General features: G+C 36.4%; 1 protein-coding gene across 1 annotated transcript in view; it reads right to left on the bottom strand.

Moving 5' to 3' along the window:
* Positions 1 to 12,719: 12,719 nt before the first annotated feature.
* naaladl2 (N-acetylated alpha-linked acidic dipeptidase like 2) overlaps positions 12,720 to 21,545 on the bottom strand; it is a gene marked incomplete at both ends in the record, with an annotated part of 268,891 nt that continues 260,065 nt past the window's right edge. The window contains 2 exons of the mRNA XM_081357673.1: positions 12,720 to 12,760; positions 13,340 to 13,433. Coding sequence (XP_081213799.1) covers positions 12,720 to 12,760; positions 13,340 to 13,433 — 135 coding nt within the window. The remainder of the gene's footprint in view (positions 12,761 to 13,339; positions 13,434 to 21,545) is intronic.

The following is a 21,545-nucleotide window of genomic DNA, read 5'->3' as shown; positions in this document are numbered from 1 at the left end:
TAGCATGTCTCTCAGTGATGTCATCATTGACCCCCTAAGGAAAGCACAAGAATGTTGCTTTTGGAATAGCTCACCTAAAAAAAAACTCATTAGGTGCATTTCAGATAAACAGTCTACCACACTGCCAGGTGCACGCTGATCAGAAATGCAGTCCAATGTCCCAAAATACATCAGTATTGTCACTGTTTTCAAAGAAAGGCGCTGTAGCTGCTGTACTCCAGCAGAGCCAATATTTGGATTTGTATATCTGGTTATGGATCTGTAACAATCTCAAAATTATTGTTGAGCTGAATCTCAGAAATGAGTCTCAAAGAACTACACTTCCCAGAATGCACCGGCAGCAGCAAACCGGCTGCTTGTCACCTGATCAGTTATTGTCACTGATTTGGAGCACCTGTGAAGACATGGAGGTCCTCAGTCATTCAGACAAACAAACTTAACAGAGAAGACACTCCAAGTTCACTCCAAAGACGCCAATGGTCGGTGAAATGTTTGAAATGCTGCTTAATATTTTTGAGCTATGTTTAATTGCTGTGTAGATTGGTTAAGGAACACATTGTAGCATTGACTTCATTGATTTTTGTTTTTTTGTTAAATGGGTTCTTTATTCCATGTAAAAGGCTTAAAAGGGTAATTCATCATAAAATTCATTTAAAATGTTTAATTAAACATTTAAACTCATTTAAAATTCATTAAAAATGTTTAACTAAAATGTTTCATTAAAATGGTAACTTTTGTTCTCTGTCTTTAAAGGTTTACAACCTAATTCATTGAACAGACCAATCAACTGACAAAGCCAAAATAAAAATAAAAGTGATTGAGTTGGAAATTTGAGTCGTCCTTGTGTCTTTTGGAAGTTGAACAAGAGTAGGACTTGACAATTATTCTTCTCTGTATTCGAGTAAAACCGTGAGTGGGCGGGACTTTAACTGGAAGTTTGTCGAATTACTTGAGAAGACCGTTTTAAATGTATATCTGTTCCCTTTCGTATTTTTAATTAAAACAAATATGCTTTGTATAACCCATAAGATAATTATTTTGTATTATAATGTAGCGTCTGGACGAAATCACGATGACTTATTCATTCTAAGCTTCAGAAAGCTTTTAACCTATTGGACTCATTCATGTAAATCACAGGCCTAGCGCCAATGAGTCTGCATCAAATTACCCCATTGTCACTTTAGTGGCATGGCAGAGGTTAAACAGAAACACCTCCAAACTTCAAAAAGTGAGCTTCAGAAAGAAAATCAACTCCTAATCAACTCAACTCCCCTCCCACGGCAGGCACTGAGGCCAGGTGGCATGGATAGACATCTGAGAGATGCACCAATATACATACACAAACATTCTTTCCATTTAACTCATAAGTCATTCCAAAATGTATATATGTACATCTGTGTGTATGTATGTTTCCCACGTCATATTAGCCTAGTTATGACTTTCTAGTTGTGTTAGTTGAACTCTAAACGCTTATATTCAAGTGTAAGAATGTATCTCTACTTTTGTATCTTTCAGACATATCGTTCTTGGTACCGAATTAAACATCTCGGTTTGTCTTAGCTATATATATATATGTGTATTATAAAATGTGATAAAATGTATTATACTATGTTTACCATCCTTTGGAGTAGAAATGAACAATTCTGGACACTGTCATAAAACATGCAAATTAGGCTGTCAGAAGGAGACAAAGAAACTTGCTAAAAGTTTCTGAGTGTTATTGGTCACTCCCCCCAAAATAGGTGTGGACTAATTCTTCCTTAAATGACAAGGATGATGGTTCATCTCTATCTTACATCACACACACACACACACACACCACAGATCCATGTAAGTATTTTTTTCTATCGAGATTTAGATGCGTTTAAGATTGTTTGCCCCTGCTTTAAGGCGATGTGATTCTTTGCGGTGATCTGCTCTCTCTTTCTTTCTTTACTTTTCGTTATTCTGTTTATATGTATTCTTTGTTTAAGTATAGTCATATGTATTTGTAGTTTAATTTATTAAAACACATTATACGCTTGATTGCCTCTGTCTCCTGCTCACCTAACAAAGTCTCTTAAATGTGAGATCTTAAGCTATAAGCTTTTATATTGTTGAGTACTTTATAGTAATCTAATAGAACAGGAAAGTTATTCTTCATGACCAGGGCCCGTATTCATAAAGATTCTAAGAATCCTCTCAGAAAACTCTTAATTTAGCTTAAAAACTTTTACGTAGGAGTCTTAGCTTAAGAGCAATTCGGGACTGATCTGAGAGCAACTCTGAGTAAGGAAAAGACAAAAACTTTTATCTTAGTAAGAAGGCGGGGTTGACCCCGTTGCTATGTATGACACAATCTTTTGAAGACTGTGATTGGTTGGTTGTCCAAGAAGGGGAAAAAAGTGATTTTAAGTATAGGGTCTATTCTAAGCCTTCACTTTGAAATTACATGCGTAATTTTTCCTATTTGACCGTTCTCACACACACACATTATATATATAAATCCTTATTTTATTAACCATGCTGTTGATTTCCTATAAGATATTTGCTTGGCTTAGAATGATAGAAATTGTTCCACTCTTTCTAATTACACTGATTGTTGGCATGTCTATTTAAATGGTGGTTTGAATGTTGGTTTTAATGTATCAAACATGGAATTTTCCCAGTTGCCAAATATCGTAATGTAGTGATTACTTTCATTTCGGGCGCTATGGCATTTCTGCGCTGTGTTGGAGATATTAGCGTGTCTCTAAAAAGATCTGTCACAAACATGATCCCTGCATGATCTAATTTAAAGCGTCTTATTAACTCACTGTCATCCATTGTCTGCAACACATTTCTTCTCCTTCTTCGTCTTTCTGCCATTTTCTCCTCTGCTAAAGAAACTCTTAAGCCTCTTAAAAGTCCTCGTCCGTGCTCCTAACAATTTTGACCTTAAGACCTCTTTTAAGGGTTAAGATGCTTTCTGAATTACTTTTTTCTTTACTAGGATTTTTTCTTTAAATTTAAGAGTAAACGCCCACATTTCTAAGAATTTTCTTAGAATTTTGTCACTAGGAGCTACTCTTTGCATTAAGATTCTTTATGAATACGGGCCCAGGAGAATAACTTTTCTTGAGAGTTGATAAGAAGAATCATCTTCCTTGAGAGTTAATAAGAAGATCGTACTGTCGGGTCGGTGGACGAACAGATGATTCGATGTGACATTAATTCTGTTAAAGGTTATTCTGAAAATTGATATAGCCTATCTATATATTCATAATTGATTATAATTCGTTGTAATTAATTATCCAGGGGCCGTATTCACAAAGCATTTTATCTTACCACTAGGAGTACTCCTAAATCGCACTAAAAGATTTTAGCTAGGAGTTTTCTCTTAAAAGTTATTCACAACGCATTTCAGACCTACTCTTAGTAAAGAAAAATGACAACTCCTAAACTAAGAGTGAGTCTTCGTTGCTATGGATGACGTCATTACTCATGCACGAGCTTGACTGAAGTGACCACCTTGATTGGCTGATGATTGTAACGCGGGAATGATTCCAAACACCTCCCCTACGATGATGAGTGACAGGTGACAGGTCTGAGAATGCGTGCGGTGTAGTGCGAAGGACGGAAGATGATGAATAACTGAATAAATAGCCTAAATGAATAAAGAGTAAGGCAAAACAAATAGCCTAGTAGCCTAATGAAACATATGGATTGATGCAATATCTTTGCAACATTATTGAATTAATCTGTCACTATATGCCTCTGCCTACGTTTGCAACGAGAAGAACATTTTAATTTGATTCACAGTGAAACATTACAATTAGTTTACATGCAATGAGTAGCCTAGTTTTGGTTGTTGTTGGTGGTGGCGTTATTGCATCCCTAGTTATGCCTACAATGCAAAATTGTTCCCTCGCGATTGGAAGCTCCTGTAGCCGCCGCATACGCATTTCAAAACATCGCAACGTGAAATGCCACAAAAAGCGGTTTGTGAATAGGTCTTAGTGAGTTAGGAGTCCTCTCGACTTCTTTTAAGCTGTCCCAGGCTTAGGTGCTACTTTTAGGGCTAAAATGCTTCGTGAATTACTCTTAGTCAAAAAAATTAGGAGTCCTAAAGTTACGAGTGACACGCCCATTATTTTTAGGAGTTGCTCCTAAATTTGCCAGTTAGGAGCTACTTTTAGCCTTAAAATTCTTTGTGAATACGGCCCCTGATAGATAGATAGATAGATAGATACCGTAGATACAAATGCATGGGCTATGCATCCCCTTTTTGGGTGATTTAAAATATGTAGGTAATAATTGATCATAAGCAGTACGATTAATCATTAATTATATATATTCCCTTTTTTTAGCTAATTCGCTACAATAATTATAACATTTATTTAAATGTCTTCTAATTGTTGGAGCTGATAGCCTCGTAGGCAGTGCTTCGAGATGCAGTGCAGTTGTGCTTCGGGAGACACGAGTTCGAGTTCAGGTGTAGTGCTGAATTCTGTGACCCACCGAATTATGTGACCGTACACATAACCTTGTGACGGTAGGGTTAGGATTTGGATTAGCTCCTGTTACACTTTATATTATAAATTGCATTCTAAAAGATGCCTAAAGTCTTTATGTATTGATCAACAAACTTGTAATGACAAACTTTTTTTGGTAAAACTGTGTGGGGGAAAAAGTAGGATAGTCAGTCCTCTGAAAAAAAGGTGTGTGCAATATTTGATGCTTTTTTGTTTTCCTTAAAGTGATGTGACAATAAATTGGCATTTTCAGCACCGCATTTATTTCTCTTCTAACAAGATTTTATTCAGCTTTCATTCACCCCAAACCCTCAATAATTGATATCTCTCTGTTTTCAGGTATATCAAAGTCTCCTATGTTTCACCACTTTTCACTTCCTTAGAAACGTAAGGGCTCTTTGTATGAATATATTAGTTGTTTACATGAAAGATTTCATGTTGGAAAAATGTATGGATTCATAAATATTTTAGCATGCTTTTTTACGTTTGTGATCTTGAAAGCCACAGGTGTAAAACAATTACCTGTAAAAGCCTGGCAAAGCGTTCGGGATAAGGAAGCTTTTTTCCAGATCTCGAAGGACGTCATTGAGCATGCGTACATGGGCTGGATCCCTCTCTTTGGGGTCATTGGCAGGGCGCATGACCTCAGATTGGAAGAAGGCTGAGCTGTCCCTCAAAGATGCAGCCAGGTTCAGCAGGTCCGGCCGACTCAGTCGGTCATCTAAAAAAAATTAGACATATGAATGATATATTAAAGGTATAGCGGAGGATCTTTCCGAATTTTAGATAAGAACCGCCCTCTCCACTTTTTGAAAAAATGCACATGCGCAACACACTACATGCTCCCGAGAGGGAACGCCTATTAAACGTGTGCAAGGTTCTCCTCGTGCACGCTCTGTTTACAAGTTGCTGTCGGCATCACTCATACAAGATTACTTTCCAAAAGAAGATTTGCACTTTTTCACCAAATAGCATGCCAAACTTTACCTGTCGAGTAGAAACTTCGCGACTGAGGCATCAGTGGGAAGCCCAACCTGTGTTTTCAGCGCACGCCATCGTGTGAAACAATCTCCCAAAAACACTCTGATCTTGTTTCTCTCTTCTGAGGCCTTTCTCTTCTTCTCATACAGTTCGTACAAACTTTTTCTCTTGCGACCGACCCTCAGACATTTTCAAAGGACCCGGTGAAACGGCGAGCTTCAATGAATGGCTTAAACCGTAACTCTAGCTCACCACCACACATAAACACCTGAAAGTGCGCATGCGCAGAAAGCGAAAACTAAGGGACGAGCACGTACGACGGCCTTACGTTACATATCACCAGAATGATTGACACTTAGGTGGACCAATAGTTTACACTACCCACCCGGAAAAAGAAAATCCTCCGCTATACCTTTAATTACTGCAGTCAATACATTAAAATGAATTAATCAAACATTTTTCTGAAATGAATCATGATTAATTGCACCTAACATTAAAATGTGTAATATTGTTTTATATTGTAATACATATTTTCACACTAAATCTCCAAATTAATGTAATGTACTAAAGCCAAATCCTGTTTTAACTTACAAGCCCTGTCTATGAAACCGGGCCTATATTTTTTTTAATTTAAGTGAACTTAAAGGCACATTATGTACATTTAGCCACTAGAGGTCGAAATTTATAAAAATGTATGTTTCACATCACACTGCAGTAAGCTAGATCGATATTAGAATATCATATTAATAAAAGCTGGATGACTTGTGTTGCTAAACGCAATGCAATTCATTTAAAAACTTTGAATAGTGAAGAAAATGCTGTTTTACTGTTACTACAATTAACGCTCTTTCTGATTATGCCATTTTAGCCGCTTGACTAAATAGTCAGATTTACTTTTTGGGTATAAAACACAGTAAATCAAGAAAACAAGACAGATAAAGTAGATAAAGGTATCCAAACAGCTGATCACCTGTCTAATAAAACTGTCTAATAAAAAAAATATATTAAAGTCTTTGGTGTTTCCATGGTATCTATGGAAATAAAATCGGAAATTGAGGGTAACATGGATGTGACGTCATTGACAGGTGAAGCAATGATAAGGGACGTTATACTGGTTAAAATAGCTGATTTCTCTGGATTTAAACATTGTTGGAAAGTATACAAGTCAACAAAAATATAACATTGTTCTAGTGGTTTTGTTATTTTTAATTTGAATCCAAAATTCTTATATATTGTGTCTTTAAAACAATCTTATAATAAATGTAATTTAGCTGTCCCTTTAATATAGTGTATTATATTTTAAAATGTAATTATTTGAATTCCATTACAATTTTTGATGAATAGAAAGTTCTAAATAGCAGGACTTTTTTGTTTTTTGAGGAATTTTGGTACAATGTAAAAGTCTTTTTCACTTTGGAAGAATTTAATGCATTCTTAAAAGTTTGGCGCAATTGCTAGGCACATCATAATTTTAGTCATTTAGGTAGAATTACACAGACGGCCAAATTGGGCTTAATGCATTGCAGCTGCTATTAACCTCACCTTTCCATCACTCAAAGCAGCTTTCATCCAATTTCACTTCATCCTCATAAACCTAATCGTCTCAGACACACCCCTCGGCTCTGTACTTGACTTCACTTGTTGTTAGCTGTTAACTGTTTTGACAGCTTAAATGCAATCCTCAAAACTCTAGCAGAGCTCTGGCCCTCAAAATGAAACAGTCTAGTATTTAACGGAAAATCTTTGGGCTAAATAAAGACGCACTCCAGGCATACCTCCATATGCCCGCATTCAGAATCAAACAAATGAGTCAAACCTTCTAACCCCTCTACTGTGGGTTAAACTGATCCTCAGTTTAAGGAGGTTGAATTTCAAAAGAACACATCAAAAAATTCTGACATGCTTCTGCTCTGTCTTTCAACTTGCTTACTCAAGCATGCAATAATCATGTGCTGAGCTGGAGCTGTTAAGAACTGTACATCTTCTCGAAGATAATGCCAGAGCTGTGACAGGTGGGTGTGCATTTAAACAGGCTAGTATGAGGCGCCGTCTAGTGCTTAAATTAAACTTCAATCACACATACATACATGAAACACTTATACTAGTCACACATACTACTGAATGCTCAAACAAATGAAATGCACACCGACACACCTAGTCACTCACGTCACCTTTTCAAAAAGAAATGCGCTTAATTGTATTGAATGTGCGCTTGTAGTGTACTTCAAATGTTAAAAGTATCTACTTTTAACTAAAAATCTAAAAATCTACTTGCAGATAATGTAATATCAATGAAATAAAAAGGCCACTAAGTGTACTTTCATGACACAGTTTCTTAACACAGTTCAGTACATTTAAAAAGTGCACTTTTTTTTTTTTTTAATAAAGCCTAATTTTAAATGTAAATTACTGTGCTGGTGCTTGTCGTTTGGGAGTCACACTTGTGTTCTTTGTGGTCAAAAGTGACGAAACACAAAGTGATTTTTTTTATATATATATATATATATATATATATATATATATATATATATATATATATATATATATTCATTTTCATTGCCATTTAATATATATATATATATATATATATATATATACTTAAATGGCAATGAAAATGACCTATTAATTGTCATTTAAGTGAAATTACCGAACTTAAATATTCGATCTTGATAAAAATTATCATTCTAGAAGAAAATTTCAGATGGCACTTAGAGGCATTTGCATCTGAACTCTTCATATATATATATTTTTGAGAGAGAAATAATTTTATGGTACTAATTAAAATTTATGCAATAATTATAATCAGTATTTTCCCATTGAAAATAATATATTTTCTCTCCTAATTTTATTTATTTATTATAATTTTTCAATTAAAGTAATATTTCATGTTAAAATGGAGACCAGGCCTTTAAAATCCAATTTCTGAAGTCAGATTATTACAATTTTGAACACTTTTTTACTGTTCATGAACCATTAAACTTAGCATATACAGTAGGACAATGTACACTGCCGTATTGTGCCATCAGCCCATTTTGTGAGTATGTGAAAGTCTGTGTTTTTTGTTGTTGTTGTAACGGTGCAAAGGTTATTTTGATTTAACACCATTGTATTAGGTTTCTCTTTCAAACACGATTGCATTGTGTTAAACTGACTTGAAAAAAACACAATGTTTCAAACAAGTAGTGCAAAAATGAATTTTGGTCCTTGTCTCAGGTGAGATCCCAATTCGTCATTTGATTGGGACTGATAGGGAACTATAATTAAAATGTAACAAGGACACTTAAAAAAAAGTAAACTTAGTACAAAAGTAACTTACTCTAAAGTATACTTCTTTTTCACAAGGGTAAAAATACAACATACACACATGTAATGGATAAAATAATGCATTTTTAATTACACTGAAGTATTTTTAATCAATATCTATTAAATAAAAAAAAATCCCCAAAAAATGCTAAACACCCTCAGAGAGTTGGGCATCATTTCAGAATATGTGCTTATTTAGATTCTTTGGAGGATATTCAAAACTCAGCAAACACAGAAAAAAGAAAAACTTTTCTACAAACTTCAACACACACTGTCTTTTTCCTTCTGTCTTTCTTTGCAGAATGAAAAGCACTCCCTGCAGGAGGATTGCTGTAACTTATCACTCAGTGTAACAGACAGAAGAGGACCCAGTGAAAATGACATGGACCCAACAGAGGTTTACAATTTTCACAAATGACGAAAACCAAGCATATCACATACATATCACTCCAATGTTCCTGTTTATGTTTGGGCCAAGGGCTGCAGACAACCACTGCAAGAGAGACGTAGGAAAGTAACACTAAGATACGCATGCAGGCATGGAATTACTGTAACACTATATCACATTGGTTATATAATATTATATATAACCAATATATAATATAACCAATGTGATATAGTATATATATATATATATATATATATATGTGTGTGTGTGTGTGTGTGTGTCTATATATATATATATATATATATATATATATATATATATATATATATATATATATACAGTATATGTGTGTGTGTGTGTGTGTGTGTGTGTGTTACTACAAACTACAGAAATGTTTCTTAGGTGGCATTTACAAACAGCTTGACGGAGCTCAAAGGAATGGATCTGAATGCAGAGTTGGACTATGTACTGACATGCTGTTTTAAAAATGCAATGCTTTCTGCAAAAGCTTTAAAAAAAAACAGTGTGAGACGTGATGCAAAACCTCAAAAACATCTGTCTGATTGTGTGTGGCTGCAAAAGCGGTGTTTTACAACAGACAATTTCTTTCTCACAAAGGATTTTACTGTGCAAACTATCTTACGGCCAAAGGACAACAGGCTGTCAGCTAACTGAAGCAACACCTCTAAAAATATCCATCTTAAAATATCAAAATATACTTCAATCTCACTGATCCCACTATGGCGTTCAATAATTATCTTTCGAAATTAAACTCAACACTGCATCTTCGATCGACGCTATGGGGACGCCATCAGCATAACCAGTGACTGAAGCACATGTTAACACACTCCAATTTTATTGGCTGGCAACATTCCTTGACGTCATTGGCGTAGTGCCCGGAAGTATAAGAGGGCGCCTGTGATACACTGCATCAGCTTTTTTGTCTTCAGGAGTCATTTGTTTAGCTAGAGCGTAGTTAAGAATCCTAGCAAGCGTTTCAAGAAGTGTGTGCCGCTGTGTCCCAGCTTTCTGACACCTGACAATTATATTTAGACGTTTGTTTCCAAAATGTTTGTTTGTAGCAGCAAGACAACTGATTTGCTGTCTACAACATGGAGTAACATACGTGAATGTCATTCACAAATGTTACTAGGCAACCAGTAGTGGGAACTCCCATAGCGACCACACCGCCAGCCACTGGCGACATGTAGCGACAAAGTCGCTGATAGTGTGAATGCAGCATCAGGCCATCATCGCTCTTCCCTCATGAGCTTTCTGACTTTTTGTTAGTAGCTTGTTATGTAAAGAACTACCTTTTCAAAAGAGAATAGCTTAACTTTGTAGTGATAACTAAATTTTAAAGTGACCTCCCTTCACCAATAACAGCCTCATCAACTTATCTTGCAGCAAGCAAGTCATTTGTATGATTTCAGATGATGTCTGGCAGTCTTCATTCTTCACATTGCTGAGTCACTCTAAAAGAATCTGAACATCAATGAGCTGTCTAAATCTTAAGGGAACAAAAGATCTCAAAGGTTTCAATTAGTCATGACTCTTTGATCTCACTCAATTCATTATTCCTCATGAATTCTGTCATCTCATGTGCCTCTGAAACTCCTACCACAACACAGCATAAGGAAAGAATGTCCCAACCACCAAGCACCCTTCATCTACTTGCCCCAGTCTCTATACACTAGTGTACAAACTAGTGTTCTAAATGAGTTTCTTTTGATCTTTAAGACCTATAGCTAAATGCTTGTATGCTTAAAATGTATTAGGGAAACATTATTATTATTATTATTATTATTATTATTGTGGAAACTTGTAATAATATATAAAAGGAATATGTATGTCTAACTGACTGGTAGTGAATGCAAACTCAAGATATTAATACAAGAAGATGAAGAAGAAGTAACTTTTGATCAATTTAATGCATTCCTGCTGAATAAAAGTATAAATTTCTTGAAAAGCACACTGACCCCAAACTTTTGAATGATACAGTGTAATATTTATTATGGTCAGGGAATTCTAGTTATGCTTCTACCCACTCTTGATTGAGTTGGTGCCCATGCACAATCAGGCTTTATAAATGAATCTACTGCATAAGCACTGCATTTAAATGGGTCATATGATGCGATTTCTTGTTTTCCTTTTTCTTTAGTGTGTTATGTAACTGTTAGTGCAAGTATAAGATCGGCAGAGTTACAAAGCTCAAAGTGTCAAAGTTAAAGAGATATTCTTTATAAAAATTAAGGCTTAGCCGCGCCTTCCTAAAACGCTTCTTTCAAACACGCCTCCACAAATCTATGTCAGTGTGTGGGGGCAGAGTTTCATAACACCGCCCAAATGTATACACAAAGAAAGAAGGCGTAACTTTTATTCTCGCTGTATTATTGTTGCCGCCGGCACCGCCATTTCTTCGGAGACACTGTGTTTTTCGTTGCGAAAGCCAAACTACTTTGTATGGCCTTCCAGAAGAAGACACAATTAGAAAACAGTGCTTAAGCTTTATTTACAACACTGTTCCAGAACAGTACAACTAAAAGTTTAGGGGTCAAAGGACTTAGTGAAAAGAAATGTTTTGAGGTGCATTTTGAACATATTTACGCTGTATAAGTCATCATCAGTAATTATGTCCCCAATGAAATAAAATCCGACACGATCTGGTCCAGTCGCGCTGGCAAAGTCGATCGATTAGCTTGGTCATCTGCGTTTTCCGGTTCAGATTTGGACTCGAATTGATAAGGTAGTACCCGACATTATCACCTGTCATTATTGCTTTGGGAGCTGATGTTTCAAATATGGGAGCGTGACATTTCCGTCACACGCTTAAGGTTTTTGGGCCAATCACAATGCACTGGATCGCTGGCCAATCAGAGCACACCGCGCTTTTCCGAACGATGAGCTTTGTAAAAATCAACGCGTTTCAGAAAGGCAGGACATGCATGTAATGTACAGCATGTGTAAAATAATGACTTTTTAACCTAAAACTGCATAAACACGTTGCATTAAACCAAATACACAAAATAATGTTCTTTTTAGAACCATCATATGACCCTTTTAACTGACAAAGAAAGCCAGTACAATGACATCACAGGTTTTACCATAAGAGTGACATTTGGAGTAGACTTCATTCCTTCAAACTCCAAATTATACAGAACAGACTGAACAGAACTGTTATTTCTGTCAGGAAACAGCTGGGAGTGCCAATCACCAGTATGCAAAATAATGAGATAAAAAAAAAATATATTTAGGATTTTTTTTCCTTTCCAAACAGTGAAAGTGACTTCGAGAAGCATCTGTGGATGATGTGGGATTTTCTCAGGCATGCAATGCCGCTGCATCAATACAGTAAAACAAAAGATCGGACACAAGTGTTTGGTGCGTGTCTGATGAAATATCAATACTGCAAAGCATTAAGGGCTTTGCAGTCTGTCTTCATGTGGCAAGATTATGTGACAATTACATTTCTCACCTGTCCTCTTCTGTGCGTTCATGAATATTTAAACACAAAGGCGCAACGCTCTAACGACGTTACAGCAACGAGAATAGATTCAGAGGGGCAGCTTTGAATGTCTCTCTGCAGAGGTGAAACCTGCGAGCCACCGTATATAATAATTTTATGTTATTTGAATCTCTAAAATCCAGTTCTGCAAGTCTTTGGCTTTAATTTCCGAATGTTCTGTACATTTTCAGTCAAAAGCTCATTACTACCCCTGGGTTTCTTTTGCTCTGATGAAGTATAAAGTGTTTTCCTCTAGTGGGAATGTTCTCCTTTTTTGTTCCCCCTAAAGATTTTTGTGAAAAATACCAGACTGATGGCCAGTCGGGTCTGAATCTTATAATCCCATTTGATCTGAGCACCGGGCGAGCCGAGAAATGATTTGCACCAATTTGTATTTTACAAATGCAGAAATCAAGGTCATTCTTCCAATGCCCCGGTAAACTGTGATGGAAAGATCGATACGTCCACCCAAACAGATGATCTCTCCATAAATCATCTTTGGGAGGAGTGAGTGGTGACACAGAGCTGGCCCAGCCTGTAATGCTGAGTTACATCCTCAAACAAACTTCTAGAAAAGTCCTGCTAGTAATAAATTGATGAGGAACACCGTTTTATTTTATTTTATTTTTCTGTAAATTGTAAAATAACTTATGAAAGGTGCAATCTTACCTTTGAGTTTGTTCTGAACATCCAGTGCGATATCCAAAGGGTAAAATGGAAGAACGGGATCCGTAGCAAGTCGCAGGATGGCCTCAGCTGTTATCTAAATCGGCAAAAGACAAAACGGTCCATTAACAAGTCAGTTTGGATCCTTATTCTTTGAATATAACATAAAACATAAAAATATAACATAAATAAGTACATTTATAAAGGTTACCATCAATGCTGTTGCAAAAACACCTTCAATAAAAACACTCCTATTTTACTCAAACATGAAACATCATGCAGCATTTTCTTTTTAAAAAGAAATGCTGTTCTTTCAAACTTTCTATTCATCCTTCACTCCCCAAAAAAAAAAAAATATATATATATATACAGCACGTTTTTTGAGCAACAAAGCAGCCTATTATAATTATTTCTAAAGGATCACGTGACACTGACAACTTTGCCATCACAAGAATAAATTACATTTTAAAACAGATTAAAAATAGACAACCGTTATTTTAAATTGTAATAATGTTACACAATATGTTTCACAATATTACTGTTTTAATTGATCAAGTAAGTGCAGCCTTGTTGAGCATTAGTGAGTTTTTAAAAAACATTAAAAATCTCACAAATTTGAAAAAAAAAAGAAGCAAAAATTGCAACTGAACTTGATAGTCAGTGATCACAACATATCTTTATTTTATGGAAAAGGACACCTATGACAGGGAGAAAAAATCTGGAAAAAATTGTTGGATGAGGGTGAAGTTGATCTTGTTACCTACAATAATTATGCAACTTAATCGAAGATACTATTAAATAATTGATTTATTCATTCATTAATTCATCTAGCCACCCACTTGGCTCACAAATCTGGCACTTTAGGCAAACTTTCTTATTCTTTTGTATGACATTGTTTTAGCAATGGATTGTACTACAGCAAACGTCATGTTTTAAGTGTTGAAATTGTCTGTGAGTGCTCGCAAAGCTTCTTTCCAATAGGCTCAGATAACAAGAGCATTTTTTAAGCTGCCAGTCCTTCAAAGCTGAACTATAATTATTGGTTGCATTCTGTCTTATCTTTCTGCCTTTCCATTGATTTTCACTCCCTTGTTGGATTCCGTTGCTTTCAGCCCCAGACACTCCAAAATTGGCATCTGATGGGTCATTGTACTGTAACTGTGCAGACAGCAAGATCCGTACTGAACTTTTCCTGCATCCACATTTGTCACGGATCAAACATTATAGATTCTCCTGATGTCCTTTCATGTTCTGCATGAGGTTAACACACGGTCTGGGAGACTGCGCAGCATGAACACATATCAGCTGTGGTTTTATTATATGGTGTCTCTTCTGCCTGACCTCTCCAGAACTTTGTGAAAACTACAGTTTGCTAGCTGGCAATGTGGGTGTGATCTTCCTCTCGGGACGGACTTGAGTTCACCGTAACGCACACCTCAGAGGAGGATTCAGTGTCTGACCACTGACCCTGCCTAAAACGAATTAGCCCCAGGGCAGGAGTTTGCTGGCCTCCCACGAGATCAGGATCTCATTCAGTGATAAAATATACAGCAAACACAGGTCAGCTCTTGTATAATATATTGCCGCTGTCAGGCAGAAACCTTGTATCTCCATATTTCGTTTCAAATTTATTTTTTTCGTAAATCATTACTTTTGTTCACCTTTTACATCTGTCTGTGGGTTTTGCAAATATTTAACCAATCAAAAAGTATTAATAAGAACTTGGGACTAAACCTAGTAACTCCATTGGATCCTCAAACTGTCCATAAAACCTCATAACTCATAACTGTGAATGAAATGCCACATGCAGTTTGGATCGTCTCTGCTTGTTTGCAATGCAAAGGTAAATGAACTGGTGCTTTGAAAATGAACATTTTCTTTTTCAAGAATCACTAGAATCATATAAAGGCTAATGTTTTATGTATTTGAGGAGCGGAGAAGAGTGTCTTAATCTAGAATTTGTCATTGAGCCATAATCAATACTGTAAATAGCCTGTGCGTAACACTTCATCTTTAATAACATGAGATTTTGGCCAAATTACACAAAAAACTAAGCGGCCACACAGATACAATAAACTTTATAACCTGTGTAAACATGTGTTTAAAGGTGAACTAAGTAACTTTTTTACCTTAACTGAACAGCTTCGGAGTCATTGGAATGGTTATATTACTTATTTCGGGTTGAATGGTGGTCGTTTCGCACCCCCCTGGTGCCCGTGAGCGGAAAATTCGCACTTGCAACTTTGAGACGGCGGGCCGCCGGCCGCCGCGGCAGGAAGTCTTGCTGATATCAGGTCTCGCGATGTAAACAATTGCTTTACGGCCAAAAGAAATCTGCTCAAATACTGTCATTATTGCGCTCCCTCACGCTGTTCGAACCCGAAGGAAGAAGACGTTTTAAAGAATGTCCCATCTGCTTTGATGTCGTTGATCTACTAGCCTCTGGTGTCTGAGAATCACCAAAGAGTTTTTACAACAGTGTTGTCAAATATCTATTCCGAAGCTGTGGGGGGAGCTCTAGAGAGAAACCTGCGAGCAAAAAGCGAGAATACAGCGAAGAAATCCCGAAGCTACTGAGTGCTGCTTTAATAGTATATGTACTAAGTACTACAAATGAAGGCCAGTACCACCAATACTAATATGTCTATCGATGTATCTATTCAATGGAATTTTTTTCTGGGGATGAAATGAGTAAAAAATATAGTTGTTGTTTTAACATTCTCTTTAAATAAATAAGGTTGTTATGTGATACCAACATTTTACATACAGTACGAGTGAAATTTCACAGTTCTCGATTCTAATTTTTATACTAGCTTAACAAACACAAAATTCAAATACTTTTAAAGACAAGTAAACAGTCAGTATTAAAATAAGGATTTTTAGGTGTAACAGTAGTATTCAGGAAAGAAATACAGAAATTGATTAAAGTAATCAAATGTAAAATAACACTGCACAGTCTTCACGTATATATACATTTTTATTAAAGTTACAAAATGCATTCAGAAAAGAGCTTTAAGCTGCTGTAACTTTAAGAAGTGCTGAGAAGTGGCTTTCTGTCCATGCATTTTGGGTGTGTGCGCACAGAAAGCCGCTTTACAGACAGCATTTTTAAAAACAGGGAATAGACGTCGAGAGCCAGGCTCGAACTCTCCTACAGTACATGAACATCGTGGCTCAATAGGTAACCACTATGCTGCAGCATCAACATACATACCCTTTCAACAACATAAAAAACTAGCAATGCATTGAATTTTTCGTTATGTAAAATAAACAAGAGCTGTACAAGAGCACCCTGTGACTCTTCAAAGGATAAGTGGTTTAAAGAAAGGATGGATGGAAGGATGGATGGATGGATGGACGGACAGACGGACGGATGGATGAATAAATGGACAAGATCAAGGACTGGGTTTCTATTTTTTAAATAAAGTTATCTTCAGTATATTGTTGAACTGTTTTTATTAAGTGCACAATGTGTAGTGCAACTTTGTTTGATTTAAAAATGTTCCTACCAATGTTAAAGCAAAACTCTAAATGCTGAAACGCCTGACATTTTCCATAACTGCAATACATCAAAATCGTATATTTTCTTGTTCTCCTATTTTCTTTTTTTTCTAAACATATTTTTTGGTTTCTTATTAAAGCCCTAAAGTGTAAGTTGAAGTGATGTGGAATCAATCAGAGACTGAGAGATTCCAGCATTGATTTCAGCAGAGAGAGCATTAATCAGCACTGCAGAATGTGCCTGAACACAAAAGCGGAATTTTTATTTATAGCCTCATTTCTGGAGTTGCTCTTTAGTTCTTTTGCTCTCTCTTTCTATTGGGTGGCAGAAACTAATACCCAACACAAAAAAGGCCAAAGAGGCGAGAGAACTATCACACTTTCAGCTGATTCCAACAGAGAGAGAGTCATCTTTATTTACAACATATACAGTGCTATGCATACGTTTAGACACCCATGCTAAAGTTGACTAAAAAGAGGAATAAAAAATCATCTTTTGGAGCCTTCACCATACCTAGAGATTGGCATGGTTTTATTTCAGTTAGCCTAATAGCTGGTTTGATTTGCATTGAGAGATGATCTTATGGAAAGTACTCCATGCCAATCTCTAGGTTTGGTGAAGGCTATGTGATGATGTGGGGCTATTTTAATTCCAAAGGCCAAGGGAACTTTATCAGGATGCGTAGTATCCTGGATCCATGAAGTAACTGGCCTTTAAAAATTAAAATCTGCCTGCCTCTATGGGAATTTAACATAGGGGTGTCCAAACTTATGCACCCTGTATTTTAAGGAAGAACATTTATTTATTAACGATACATTATTCATTCACAAAGAAAATTGGTGTCCTTAAAGGTTGGATTTTTCCTATTTTTTTAATTAAGGCATTAAGTTAAATTTCCAAAAGATGATTTTTTATTCCTCTTTTTAGTCAACTTTAGCATGGGTGTCTAAACTTATGCATAGCACTGTAGGTTAAACCAGTCTGTTTTACCACTGAACATCTATATTCCACAATCTCAATTAAGAAGGAATAAATACAAATAATAACAACAAAAATTACAATATAACTTAAAAAGTCAACAGTAGATCCTCATTTTCATTAACTGTACATAACACTCCATTTATGGCCGAAGTATTCACAAACATTCGCAAGCACCCTACCAGTTTGTAATATGCATGTTTCATCCTGAGCCTTGAAGCTACCAAATCCTTGAACATCAACAAAGGATCTAATGTATCTAAAGCATCTTATTTTTCCTTGTTTTCCAAATAGCAAGTTTGGCAGTTCCAAACACAAAATTGAATATAAACCAAAATATTTTTTCGACTAACAGAAATTTTTTGGCCCAAAAATGAACAATTGATGAGATAGATCTTCACATAAAGATGATACCCATTGAGATAAAAAATAAAAATTACCCAAACGTACACATTGCACAAAAAAATAAAAAAAGGTTTCATTTTCAGAACAAAATGGAAAACCCACCCTTACATTAGGATTGAGGTTCACCACATGTCTATTCGTATAGCTACTGCACCATGTACAATCCTCCATTGTAAGTGTGGGATTACAAATTTAAGAATCTGTTTAAGATCATCACATAACATCACATGAAAAACTAAGGTGAACTACTCTGTATTGGGCATTCAAGGTGAACATGATGGCATCAATTTACTGATTAGATTCAATATAGTTTCCAGTGAGGGGGTTTTGTCAGTCTTTGATCTTCCTACTGAGAGTCAAACTTTGTGTGAACGTTTGCATAGTCTTAGTTCTACCAGAAAGACTCGGGGAGGCAAAATAACATGGAGGTGAATGTAGGCGTCAGCATCTGCGAACTCAGACATGTGTAAGTACCGATCTTTTATACTATAAGTATTAGAACACGATTGGATAGATGAGAAGGTAATAAGTGACGTAACAATTGAGTCTTCCCAGCAGAACTTACGCAAAAGCTTTCATTTCTTGCAAAGTGATGTTTATACAATTTGGGGGGTGTACCATTATCTTCACAGTCAGGGGTAATTGCCTGTATTGTCTTTGTTGATAAAAAGTCACTGATCAAAATGTAGCTCTCCAAGCACTACCAGTAAGCTGTTTAAAAAATCGAATAGATTTTATCCCAGTTTTCTCACCCAGGGTATCCAAACTGATGCTTAAAATGTGGCCAAGGTTTACACATCCAGCAGCTATCAGCCATGATGACAAATTGGCAGAGCATAAGTGTCTAGAGGGAAAAAAAAGTGGCTCTTCCATCGGCCAAAAGCCTGCATGTATACCAGCAGCTCCTGAGACAGAAAAAACATTCCAGGTTTCCATTACAGATCTGTAGAAGGAAGTCAAGTCTGTTACAGTTGTTTCGTTCAAATTCAATAAAAAGAGCTGCTTATCAAGTCCCATGTTGCCTGCTTTTCTCAAGAGTGCATCTGTAGTGTTAGACCAAGCAATGTCATTGTTATACAGCAGTCTCTGAGCAGCTTGCAGACGAAACGCTACAAGTCTAGATCTGATATCTACAAGACCTTGCCCTGCTTCTTGCACTGGCAAAAAAGTAAAGCAGATCGGACCCAATGCTATTTGGGTCAGGCCAAATTTCTTTGACCTGACTATAAAAACTCAGTCTTATCCCAGTTTATTTTTGCTGATGATGCCCTTTCATACATATCAAGTACTCTTTTATATCATTATTGTTATTGACAAAGACATCCCACAAATGACATCATCAGCGTAAGCAGTAATGCTGAGGCATTGTGGGTATTGATAAACCAGTTTGACTTTTCCTTATATTAAAAAGTATGGTTCAATAGCAATGCTGTACGATAGCCCTGGTAAAGGGCATCCTTGTCTAATGCCCCTTGAAACCAAAATAGGCAGACTTAGGCCACCCCTTACCTTAACCGAACAAAAAGCTCCAGTGTATAACAAACGTATCCATTTGATAAAATCCTGAACAAACACAAATACAGCAAGCAGATTAAAAAGATATAATGATCAACCCGATCAAGCGCCTTTCCCTAAAGCAATCAATCCAACCAAAATTAATTTGACCAAAACCAACTAAACTGATTTATTTTGAATGATCTAAATTAAGTTATGTGCAAAAACATTTTTCTTCGCTTAAATTAAGGGTAATTAATTAATGTTTTAAGTGCAGTCATCACAGATTTATTTTTTAAAATGTTCATGATTTTAAACCAGTTTTTTTACTTTTAATTTAATATTAATGTATTAATTATGTTTTATGGCAAACAGGAATATACACAAAGTTATTAATCTATCTAAAGCATCACCAATATCACAAAAATATTATATTTTATAATTAATGTCATTACAGTACCACATTATTATTTAATTTTATGAAATTATTTAATTATTATTTAATTAAGTTAACATTTATTTTATTATAATGCCTCTAAAGTACCATAGATATTACAAAAATGTTTAATTCTATCAGTAATGTCACTTCGATACCACTGATATCGCAGAAATATTTATTTTATTTTTAGGAATGTCTCTACAGTACCTCAGATATCCCAAAGTATACATTTCATTGTATTATTAAAGGGATACTTCACCTCTGGAAAGACTGAGAAAACTGAGAAAATTTATTTTTGGCTTATGTGGATGAAAGACAACAACTCCCAGAATGCACTTGCTTCACTGCCCTAGGAGGCCACTCCCAAGCCACGCCTACCGGTAAGAGAGGGCAGCTGACAACAACAAGGCTAGGCTACTATTGCGACTCCGTGATGAGTTTGCCAGGGATTTCGAGATCGCCTAAAATGTCCGGGATTCGGCTTTTGCGTTCTACAGTCGCCATTCATCATGTTTACTGTGGCGAGCAGGACGAGGCTGACGGCCGCGGGAGAACGGCGCAAGGCCGGTGGCGTCATTATTGAGACGCGCCGGTCTCGCATCTCTCACGGAGGAGCGGGAATTTTCTTAGCAATGGTAAAACGTACATCAACCAATCACTTGTTTAGCGTTCATGTAAACACTACAGTCAGATTCACCAATCAGAATGAATTCAGCTAGATTGAAACAAAAGGTGTGCATGTAAACAATGAATGGCGACCGCAGAAAGCAAAAAGCTGAATCCCGAATCCCGGACATTTTGAACGATCTCGCCCGCCGGACATGTCAGGGAAAAAGAGGATGGTAAGCCATTCAGCTTTCTCCTCCTACTCAGCTTTCTCCACAGAACAAGAGCCTGCAAGCTTAGTGTCAAGATTTGTTCATGTTGTGTGTGTGTGTGTGTGCAAACACATGGCCTGTGTTTTGGGCATGTGATTGCGTTGTCTTGTGTTGTTTACCACGCCCCCTTGTTCTCCTCGTTAGTCTTTTGTTCATCGGTGTCACCTGTGCCCTGGTGATAATGTCTCTTATTTAAGGTCCTGGTGTTTGTTACTCGGTGCTTGTTCGTTTTGTATCTTGTCCTCCTGTTCGGTGAGCTGTTTATTCCTGTGATCAGAGTTTGTATCCTGCCTGTTAGTTCTAGTCTTATGTTATTGTCAAGTTTATTAGTCTAGTCCTGTCATTGTTCATTTGCCCCCTCGAGGGTCTTTGTTTTCTGTCTGTTTAATAAATCCATGTTTCATTTATTATTGTCTGCATTTGGGTTCATATCCGCATAACGTGACAGAACGAACAAGCCATTTTTTGAACCCAGCAGACAATATGTCTTTTCCTGCAAGAGGCCAGTCGGAG

Source organism: Scardinius erythrophthalmus (genome assembly GCF_964197995.2).
Source record: "Scardinius erythrophthalmus genome assembly, chromosome: 25".
Taxonomy (NCBI): Eukaryota; Metazoa; Chordata; class Actinopteri; order Cypriniformes; family Leuciscidae; genus Scardinius; species Scardinius erythrophthalmus.
The sequence above is the reverse complement of the archived record's forward strand: the minus strand, read 5'-3'. Positions and strand labels throughout refer to the sequence as shown.